This window comes from Ascaphus truei, chromosome 10, assembly GCF_040206685.1.
Source record: "Ascaphus truei isolate aAscTru1 chromosome 10, aAscTru1.hap1, whole genome shotgun sequence".
Lineage (NCBI taxonomy): Eukaryota > Metazoa > Chordata > Amphibia > Anura > Ascaphidae > Ascaphus > Ascaphus truei.
In genome coordinates this window covers 11390939-11402989 of record NC_134492.1, presented here as the reverse complement: position 1 = coordinate 11402989, position 12051 = coordinate 11390939, and the positions used below count along the sequence as shown (strand labels likewise).

The window sequence follows — 12051 nt, the reverse complement described above, 5'->3', positions numbered from 1 at the left end:
TCAACGTGATGAGATGTTATCTGAGTATTTTTGGGGTGCTCATGCTTATTTTGGTTCTCTGTAGGGTCCTGAGGAGCCTGTTTGTTAACCTGTTTCACACACAAACATCCATGCGAGCGAGCATGTACGTAACAAAGAGATGTTAAGGTATAGCACAATAACAAGAAGGCAGGACCATTTGGAGAAGAGACGTCTCTTTTTAAGATTAGTGAACTACAGTACTAAGGTGCAGGAAACATCCATTGCTTAATAGATGAAGGGAACATATATAGCTGCCACATTGTAGTGGGTTGTGCCATTTCTGCAAATGTTAATAATAAATATGCAGTTTTATTAGCCAACCGTAACTTTTCAATGACAAGCCCTCAGACCGGTTACATGTTACCCTGTCATAAATGTCTTTACACTATTATCTTATTCTATATCGCTGGGGGTTCCTTCTTCAAACAAATAAGTCATAAATTAGTAGTTGCCACAAAATGCACGAGGTGCCTCATCTGTGACCTGGTCATTGTCTGAGACACCACTTTGCTTTACCTCAATTTCCTTCTCCGGGGTCTATTTCTTGGACCCATCTTGCTGTACAGTATATTATGATCGCTCTACCAGCCCATTTCCATTGGGATGATAGACTAAGATTTACAATTCATTCCCTTTAGGCCCCTGAAGGACACTCAACATTAAAATAGATAAGAAATGAGAACCTTTGTTTGCAGTTTTACGCTTCAGTGCCTTGTACAATGAGATTTGTCAATATTCTTTTGTGAAATCCTGGCTTGACATGAACTTAGTGATTCCCAACTGACTTTGTAGTTCATCAACCCGTACAAATAAGATAACCTTTCTAAAATCAGTTCAAATACCTGTAAAACTAACAGGGTTTAGGCCCCTTTTACTGAGCCATGCTGCTTACTCTGTGATCTTTCCATCACCACTCGCTTTACCATCCCAGATATGTTACTTCGGGAAAATAAACTCCTGAACTTGTTTACCTTTCATTTTTTTTCTTTCTGGAAAGTGTCTATCTGCTCCTCCAAATAATCTGACTAGTGACTAATCTTATTGGGTCATCCTCAGTTCAGTTGGATGTTTGATGGAAAACGCAATCATTTTAACATATTGGTATTGTACAAGGGCGAGTTACATCTAGGAGCGATACTCTGCAGGATATCAATCATTCACAGACCATACACAAATATACATACATTCAAACACTCGAAATGGCTTAAGCGCCAAAATGGAGGTGATGATAGTCTGTCTTCATATAGCCTGAGCCCCACACATTATCTCAATCTTCACATTGGTATTATAATATTTGTCCTCAGAGGTATATAGCTTAACATGGTAAGTGGTTCTTGCCATTTTACTCTCCAAGGCAAGCACTATAACTTCCCGGAACCTCACTGCCGTGAAATGGGAGTAAGGGAACATTCTTCTGCAAACATTTTTTTCTCATGGAAATATGCTATGAAGCCGTCCCCCTGCGCTGCAGAAGATTTATATCCTAACCATTTAAATGGAGCAGGACTACTCTTTAGCATTGGGGATCAGCTTTGCAACATTCTGATTAGGGACCGCAGCCCATCAGTGTGGAAAGCATGTTGATTTATCTTTGATACTAACCCACCCATGGGCCAGTGCTTCACATTGAGCTCATTTAAAACCTTGGCCTCTTTAATACAGTATACTGCCGTAATATAGACAACAAAATTATTTCTTCGTTCATGGACATTTCTTGTGACTTTACAACTGGGAACATTATTTTTAAAATCAGGAAATCTGTTACAAATTTTCTTTTAGCAAACAGGAAACTTATGTATCTGCAAAGCCAATCCCTGGGACAATATGGCCCCCACATCTTGCTGGATTCACAGGCCAAAGGAAAGCGCAACGTCATTGGTTGTAGTTTCCTATTTGGCGACACCGGCAGCTATTTTGGATTTGCCATGGGGAGCACTCACACCAAAAGGGTAATTATCTTGAGAACTAGGGGTTTCCAGTACTTAAAAAGGCAAAATTCAGCACTAGAGGACTCCACTACCTCACATTGTTGTTAAAATATATATATATATATATATATATATATATATATATATATATATATATTAGAAAAAAGAGAGGAAAAGCGCCTGATCCATGTGTAAAATCCAATAATAAAGGTTTTAATGACACGATCAAAGACAAATGCACACTGACACTTTGCCAGTAAAATAAGAGCGCTGTATGGGACAAGCCCATGCGCCAAGATGTATCAGACTGTGGTAAGTTCGTTCCGTCTCGCTGTATGAACTGTAAGGCTTCCTGCTGCTGGTGTCACCGTCTCTGCGGCAACCCGAATGAGCAGCCTGTAGTTCCTGTTCAGCACGGCTCGTTTTAGGAATTTTTCCATCCACCATCATAGTTTATTACCATTTAACCTTTTATATTGTTTGTTTACAGGCATCTGTGCTGGGTGTGGTAATTTGGTCTATCAGTTTCAGGGTCGCAGCAATTTGGTTGTATGCCTTCAAGGACGCAGTCTAGAAAATATATATATATACACACAAAAACTGATACTGGGTGCACACAACCAAACAAAAAAACCATACCCACAAAATTAGTATAATATACTTATCAGAAATCCAGGTGCTAGCAGATAGACAGGGAACACCAACCGGTCTGTTAGATATACAGAAAAACAAAGTCCGCTTGAGAAAAGACCTTGTGGTCTGAACCGTATGTCGCTCTGGAGTTTTTGTGATCGCCTTATGATTTTCTAAGATTAAATAATTATTTTTCTATTTTGAGTGTGCTGCGGACTTTTTTTTCTGTGTGTATATATATATATAATTGCTTTCAAATTTTAGCAGATTACTGTTTCAAGAGACTTGGGCTGTGGCCAGGGGGAAGCGCGCTTGCTCGTGCTTTGTGGGATCAGTGATAATTCTGAATGCGCTTGTCCAGGGTGCGGGTGCGTGCGTGCGCACGTGCCTGTGAGCTTGCTGCTTGCCGAGACAGCCAAATTTGATTTTGCTGCACGTTGATGCGTCACATGAGCGGTTCGCCCCCAGCTCTGTGATGTCAAGGCCGCGCCCCCGACACGCCCTCCCCCTGCGCACGCAACTAACAGGATACAAACCTGGACCTGGAGCAAAATGAGCGCCGAGCTCGAACGCCAGCGCGCTCTCATTCACCCTGGCCGCAGCCTAACTGTACAGAGTTATTAAACAGCCCTATGTACTATTTATACATTGAATATACATTTAGTATTGAGCTGCAATCATACAGTACAGTATATTAACAAAAGTGTCAGCTAAATATCCCAAAGCCCAAGGGAATAAAAGCACCCCAAAATTATTTAGACAGGAATTTGTTCATGTACAAGTCTTAGGCAGGTATTCACTAAGCGCAGATACAGGGAAATGCCCACCGATCCTGCGTTAACTGCTGTTCACTTGAATGGAGGTAACGCTGGATTGGGGTGTGACACCCCGAATCAGCGCTAAGTGAATCTCCTACATATTCCCAATAGTATTAATCAGAAGTTTCTTTTTGTGAGAGCAGTGCCATGTTTGCATTGCTGATGTTGTACTAATCAACACTTTTTCTAGGTATGTGTGTTATAATATAAATGTAGATACAGGATCATCTATGACCAATAGCAGTGCATGTTTATACTGCTTGATAATAAGAAACTTTTTTGCACAGACAGAACTTGTACTGTATAAACCTCTCCTCCGTGTACATTAATTCAGCACTTCACTTTGCCTTTCTTTCACCAAGGCCACTCAATAAACCTTTGTTTTACTCAAGAGGCTTAGGAAGTCTTTACAAAGTCATATAAAAAGTCTATATTGTGTCCTCTGGGTACTCTTACTTTTAATACACTGTAGTCACTTCAATAAATCATATCACTTGAATAGATTTGGATAGTCTTAGGTTTTAGTTTTTTTTTAGAATGCTTATATGACTTATAATTGATGGAAATTAGCATTGCTATAACATGACAGTTACTCAGCCCGAGTAGCACAGGATGTGAGCAGACATTCCCTTATTAAGATTACATTTTTCATGTAACTTTGAAAGAGATTGTGCCAGTCTTTTCATGAGTATATGAAAAGATGTCTGAAAAGAATCAGTATGACAGGTGTAGGTTATTACAGTGCAATGCAATTCCCATGCAACAGATAATCTGTACATTCAGAGAAGTAGGTGAATGATAGCAGTGCTGATTGCAGTATGCTGTAAATAAGATGACAAGCTGCCTGACTATAGTATAAATAGCACTGCTAACATGGTAAAACATAGCACACAAATATCTGCTAGCCTCCAATGGGCTTACCTGCTCCTGTCCGGCTGCTTTATACTTCAAACACCTGCATAAAGACATTGATACCCCTAGAGCAGAAGTTCCCAACCCCAGTCCTGACGGACCACTAACAGGGCAGGTTTTAAGGCTATCCTCCCATTAGCACAATCCTTTGGACAAAACCACCTGTGCTCCAGGCGGGTGTACACGTAAAACATGCACTGTTAGTGGTCCTTGAGGGCGGGAGTTGGGCATCTCTGCCTCAGATGACCTTGTTGTTGTGTGACTGTATAAAGTGATTGTTATCCTGGGCAATAATCTTGTGTATTGTATATATATGCAACGTAACTTTTAAACACTTATTTTCAAAGCTCAGGATATTTAATGTAACATGAATTGTGAGTGATCCTCACTCAAGGTACAGGTGGACATGTATAAAGTGTCACAACATTGCTCCAACAGCAGTGTCACAACATTGCTCCAAATTAAGCACAATTAGCTTAATTTTTACTCTGCATCACTCAGCAGCAATGTACTGTACAGTGTCAAGATACCTTTCTCGAATGTTACTCCGCTTGTGACAGTGAACATTTTGAGGAGTAGTTGTAGGAGGAATTAGGAGAGGAGAGTGACGGTGTTTTAATATAATTGGATATATCAAAATTGGCACCTACAGTTTTCCTTTTTCTTTGTGTCGAATCTGCCAGGTTCAAGGTGACAAAGAAGGGTGGGGAGCCGTGTTGGTCCTTTCTTCCATGTAGTAACAAGGGAGGGAGAGGGAGTAGCGGGTATGATACCTTTTATTGGACCAACAAGTAGTGGATATGTTACAAGCTTCCGAACCTGTCAGGGTCCTTCATCGGGTTTCCCTGACCCTGAGAGATTGGAAAGCTTGTAACATTTCCACTACTTGTTGGTCTAATAAAAGGTATCATAGCATCTACTCCCTCTCCTGCCTGTGTTACTACATGGTTTAAGGGAGCCTTATACTCTGTTCCTTAAAGATCAACATATTTGTTTTTGTGTTAGAGAAAATTGAATCTCTTGATGCAGAATCCCCATTGTGGCAAATCATTTCATGTAGAAGAAGAATCTGTTTGTGCCATGGTGGAGGGGCAATGTGTGTCATGGAACAGGAGCAGCCAAAATACACATGACAAAATTACAGTTCTACAGTAAAGAGTGCAATGAAATATAGGTCAGTTTATTTGACAGTGAGTTACTGTAGTAGTGAGACAGATATGTGCACGTGACAGTGAGTTACTGTAGTAGTGAGACAGATACAGTATGTGCACGTGACAGTGAGTTACTGTAGTAGTGAGACAGAACTGTGCACGTGACAGTGAGTTACTGTAGTGAGACAGATACAGTATGTGCACGTGACAGTGAGTTACTGTAGTAGTGAGACAGATATGTGCATGTGACAGTGAGTTACTGTAGTAGGAAGACAGATATGTGCATGTGACAGTGAGTTACTGTTGTGACACAGATATGTGCACGTGACAGAGAGTTACTGTAGTAGTGAGACAGATATGTGCACGTGACAGAGAGTTACTGTAGTAGCGAGACAGATATGTGCACGTGACAGTGAGTTACTGTACTAGTGAGACAGATATGTGCACGTGACAGTGAGTTACTGTAGTAGTGAGACAGATATGTGCACGTGACAGTGAGTTACTGTACTAGTGAGACAGATATATGCACGTGACAGAGAGTTACTGTAGTAGTGAGACAGATATGTGCACGTGACAGTGAGTTACTGTAGTAGTGAGACAGATATGTGGACGTGACAGAGAGTTACTGTAGTAGTGAGACAGATATGTGCACGTGACAGTGAGTTACTGTAATAGTGAGACAGATATGTGCACGTGACAGTGAGTTACTGTAGTAGTGAGACAGATATGTGCACGTGACAGTGAGTTACTGTAGTAGTGAGATAGATATGTGCACGTGACAGTGAGTTACTGTAATGAGACAGATATGTGCACGTGACAGAGAGTTACTGTAGTAGTGAGACAGATATGTGCACGTGACAGTGAGTTACTGTAGTAGTGAGACAGATATGTGCATGTGAGAGTGAGTTACTCTAGTAGTGAGACAGATATGTGTATGTGACAGTGAGTTACTGTGACAGTGAGTTACTGTAGTAGTGAGACAGATATGTGCACGTGACAGTGAGTTACTGTAGTAGTGAGACAGATATGTGCACGTGACAGTGAGTTACTGTAGTAGTGAGACAGACATGTGAACGTGACAGTGAGTTACTGTTGTGACAGAGATATGTGCACGTGACAGTGAGTTATTGTAGTAGTGAGACAGATATGTGCACGTGACAGTGAGTTACTGTAGTAGTGAGACAGATACAGTATGTGCACATGACAGTGAGTTACTGTAGTAGTGAGACAGATATGTGCACGTGACAGAGAGTTACTGTAGTAGTGAGACAGATATGTGCACGTGACAGAGAGTTACTGTAGTAGTGAGACAGATATGTGCACGTGACAGAGAGTTAATATAGTAGTGAGACAGATATGTGCACGTGGCAGAGAGTTACTGTAGTAGTGAGACAGATATGTGCACGTGACAGTGAGTTACTGTAGTAGTGAGACAGATATGTGCACGTGACAGTGAGTTACTGTAGTAGTGAGACAGATATGTGCACGTGAAAGAGAGTTACTGTAGTAGTGAGACAGATATGTGCACGTGACTGTGAGCTACTGTAGTAGTGAGACAGATATGTGCACGTGACAGTGAGTTACTGTAGTAGTGAGACAGATATGTGCACGTGACAGTGAGTTACTGTAGTAGTGAGACAGATATGTGCACGTGAGAGAGAGTTACTGTAGTAGTGAGACAGATATGTGCACGTGACAGTGAGTTACTGTAGTAGTGAGACAGATATGTGCACGTGACAGTGAGTTACTGTAGTAGTGAGACAGATATGTGCACGTGAGAGAGAGTTACTGTAGTAGTGAGACAGATATGTGCACGTGACAGTGAGTTACTGTAGTAGTGAGACAGATATGTGCACGTGACAGTGAGTTACTGTACTAGTGAGACAGATATGTGCACGTGACAGTGAGTTACTGTAGTAGTGAGACAGATATGTGCACGTGACAGTGAGTTACTGTAATAGTGAGACAGATATGTGCACGTGACAGTGAGTTACTGTAATAGTGAGACAGATATGTGCACGTGACAGTGAGTTACTGTGGTAGTGAGACAGATATGTGCACGTGACAGTGAGTTACTGTAATAGTGAGACAGATATGTGCACGTGACAGTGAGTTACTGTGGTAGTGAGACAGATATGTGCACGTGACAGTGAGTTACTGTAGTAGTGAGACAGATATGTGCACGTGACAGTGAGTTACTGTAGTAGTGAGACAGATATGTGCACGTGAGAGAGAGTTACTGTAGTAGTGAGACAGATATGTGCACGTGACAGTGAGTTACTGTAGTAGTGAGACAGATATGTGCACGTGACAGTGAGTTACTGTAGTAGTGAGACAGATATGTGCACGTGAGAGAGAGTTACTGTAGTAGTGAGACAGATATGTGCACGTGACAGTGAGTTACTGTAGTAGTGAGACAGATATGTGCACGTGACAGTGAGTTACTGTACTAGTGAGACAGATATGTGCACGTGACAGTGAGTTACTGTAGTAGTGAGACAGATATGTGCACGTGACAGTGAGTTACTGTAATAGTGAGACAGATATGTGAACGTGACAGTGAGTTACTGTAATAGTGAGACAGATATGTGCACGTGACAGTGAGTTACTGTAGTAGTGAGACAGATATGTGCACGTGACAGTGAGTTACTGTAATAGTGAGACAGATATGTGCACGTGACAGTGAGTTACTGTAGTAGTGAGACAGATATGTGCACGTGACAGTGAGTTACTGTAATAGTGAGACAGATATGTGCACGTGACAGTGAGTTACTGTAATAGTGAGACAGATATGTGCACGTGACAGCCATTTTTCTTAACAGTTAGAACCTTCCAAATCACTATATATTGCTAGTTTAAATTACAATATTCATGGCTATCATTCCATTTTTGTATGTATTGTATCATCCTACAAAAAGGTTCATTAATTGAAGCAACATACAGTATCTAGAAGAAATATATCTATAGAAATATATTAAACATTACACACTGATTCGTTATGAATACATGAAAAGTGCTTCTTACTTCTTCTCTCCTTTGTACCACTCGAATATTGGAGGGGGAACGGCTGCTGTTTCACATCTGATTAACCCTGTCCTTCCTAGGGACACGCCAGTGGGTGATATCTCCAGGATTGTGGGAGCAACTAAGAAAAAATACATTGCATTAATAATACTCTACTTTTAATAATGCATATTATAATACTAATAATAATAACAACAACAAATGACTGATCATGAATATAAAATAATACTTGGAATAATTTAGCAAGAAACACCATGGTAGCTGTAATCTCTATAGAACAATATCCCTTTCCTCAGTACACAGTACACATTTGTTTAGGTAGAATATATAAGTATCCACGCATTTTAAGACTTTGCATATACACATACCTAAGGTTATCTAAATAACTATAGGAGCATTTTGTTTTTTAACCTTTTTATACTTCTGTTAAGAAAGTAACTTTTATATTTCTCTGAAACTTCGTGTTCCCGGGAAATTGTTCGCTTGCTGTTCCGCTGATCCCTTTTTTTTTGTCTGGTTAGTACGTTCCCAGGAGGAGCCAAGCTGCTGTCAGGATACATTAAGCCGCACAATTGCTGCAAGCCAACAAAGAAACACCAGCGACCACGGGGTCCTCATAGGATCTAAGGTCATTACTTTCCTCATAGGGACCGGGTAGGTGTTTCTACTGTATACAGTGTATTTTATTTATCCCACCTCCGATTGTATACTTACATTAGTCCGCGCCGCACACTACGGGGGCCTTTGTTTGAGCACATGACAGCTTATTACTTTTTATTTAAATAACTAGTTATGCTAGTAGAAAAAAACCTGCTTGACTACACAACACAATGGTGTTTATTTTAAGCTCTCTGTTTGGTGACAAAATATAGAATTTCAAAACAAGGCAGTTGTATTTACATTTGTTTTACCACTCAAAGCTGCTTTAAGTTTCGACCATACAACACCATTTTATTCTCTCTACTAGCACTAATAATTACTTATTGATTTATGTTATGTGGAAAAGTCTCGGTCCAAGCCGAATTGGGGGGAATGAATCCAGTTAAAGCACTTTTCTATTTATTTAACTGCATATAGGAGCCCTGATAAAAAACAGGTATAATAATGGCAAGTCTCTTTATTTAAGAATAAATCAAGAAGGGTTTTTTGTTTGCATGCAGCATGAGTGTGGGAATAATGATATTGCTGAATTGTTGAGGCTTGGGGTTGCTATACTCAAATGTCTGAGAAATGATTCCTGTGTAGTACAGTATTTGTAAAAACGAAGGATTAATATCTTCGGGTCACTTTTTCTAGAGCCTCTCTTCAAGGAGCAAATGAAAGATGGTGTGCCTAGGGGGAATGATACAGTAGCACAGTACAAGGATACACCTGTGTCTAGCTTGCAAGGGTTGATGGAAGAGGAAGGTAGAGGGCAGAGGAGAAAAGTGATGGACTATGGTCAGACTCATCGTAGGCCAGGGGGTGACCAATTCTCAAATACACCACTGACCGCTAAAAGAGCAAAACCATCACTGGAGAGTAGAAGGCATAGGGGTCTCCTGATTGAAGACATAGTTATGCATCTACCTCAATTGATACCCCAAAATTAAGCCAAAGTGTGGGAGAAGGACTAGTTTGTGGTACAGTGTACTTGTGGTAGTACATATGGTAGCCAATATGGTGCACGTGAGGCCGCAAACAGAGGAGAAGGTGGGAAAAAGGGCGACTTACACGGAGACATTCATGAATGGCACTATTTATCTTGCTCCCGACTCTGACCCTACAAATTACTGAGTAATAAACAAATGTGGCCTGAGATCGCATGCGTGGTATCAAAATGCCTCAGCTGTCCAGCAGCCAGCGTGCTATCTGAACGAGTGTTCATTACAGCTGGGGTCATCACAACAGATTGTAGAACCAATCTGTCTTGTAGCAGTGTGGAAAGGCTTACATTAATTAAAATTAATGAACATCTTATTCCCCAAGACTATGTTATGCTGGTATCCATATCACCTGCTCCTTAGGAGGAGGCAGATTAAATTATAGAATACAATTTACAGTATTTAGATTTTTATTTTTTTTAATATATAGTTTGTAAGTAAAATTGCAATTTTCTGATTAGCTGCCTGTGTGGACTGAAGAGTTCACTGACTAGGCTGCTATTAGTGCCATTTTACCCATGGTAGATATCACCACCACCATTAGAAGGGAACCAGTGTCCACCACCACCAGTAAGGCCCAAGGACACACTCTTATTTTTAGATTTGTCCTCTGACGAGAAACTATTACAAAAATGTGTTTTTTATGTCTGGTCACTGCCATACAGTAGCTGCAGAGTCTAATACTGAGTGAGAGAAATTCAGTGACACATGAGTCTAACTAAGACCAGTGAATCCGCTGCCCATGCTGACTGACTAACTTGCCACCAGTGCCATCTTGCCCATGGCATAGATATTATCACCATCACCAACAACAACTGGTGTCCAACATCCTCATCCTCATTATTGCCAGATTCAATGGCATGGTTAAACAAGCCCAAACAAGCCAGCACTCATACAAGCACTTCCCTGCCCCCTCTCCATTTCTCGCAGTGCACAATGGGTATGTGAAGGTATTTTGCATTGTCACTGATGTTTGTTTGCTGTCTTGAGAAAGGTCCACAACTGGAACCAAAATGTTGATCACTTACATAGAAAATAACTTTTGCCTTCCATGTGAGTGCTTTCTCCGTGCACTGCATTGTGGGCAGTTTTGCACATCTCCACTCAAAATGCAACAGGTGTACAGATCTCACATACGGCAGTTTTTAGATTAGTTCAGTTGTTTAACTCCAGTCCTCAAGACCCCACAACAGGTCAGGTTTTCAGGATATCCCTGCTTCAGCACAGGTGCTGTAGTCGAAGACTGAGCCACTACTTGAGTCACTTGTACTGAAGCTGGGATATCCTTAAAACCTGACCTGTTGGGAGGTGAGGGTAGGGGTGGGGGGTGGGGGTGGGGGGTGGGGGGGGATTTGAACACCACTGGACTAGTTTATAGCTGTATACAAGAATTTAGTCGCTATTCTTCCTTTCTCAGAAAACGATCTACTTGGGTTGTCACTGTGAAGCTTTTATAACGCTGATGTGTGTATAATGATCATACTTCACATATTCACATCGTCTGACATCTATAATCTATTTCATGGAAGTACTGTACTCTACACCATTATGCCATTATTCGCCCCCTCCCTCCCCCACATAATGATTGTATGGCAAATCTATAATCCAGTATTACATGGCATCCTGGTGATTGTTATTAAGTGGACTTTCAAGTTACTTGTCCATTTAAACTTCTGCTACCTTATTGATTTTTGTTGTTCTGGAACTTCAGAAGAAAAATTCAAGTTTTTTTGTGAATGCTGTCTTTTCTGACTGATGACAACGATCAAGAGATTTGAGAATATATCAATTATTTTATTTTAATACCAATTTCTTATGTGCTCTACAATTTCTAAATCCCATGTTTTAAATACATGTTTTCAAGAGAAATAATTTTAGATGGTTTCCTGTTACAAACTAAATCCAAGTACATACAGGTATT

At 40.7% G+C, this 12051-nt stretch overlaps 1 protein-coding gene across 9 annotated transcripts in view; it reads right to left on the bottom strand.

Annotated features, from left to right (window-relative positions):
* NEGR1 (neuronal growth regulator 1) overlaps positions 1 to 12051 on the bottom strand; it is a 379181-nt gene that overhangs the window by 88463 nt on the left and 278667 nt on the right. For all 9 annotated transcript variants that reach the window (XM_075615822.1, XM_075615814.1, XM_075615817.1 and 6 more), the window contains one exon: positions 8488 to 8608. In XM_075615822.1, the coding sequence (XP_075471937.1) occupies positions 8488 to 8608 (121 nt within the window). The remainder of the gene's footprint in view (positions 1 to 8487; positions 8609 to 12051) is intronic.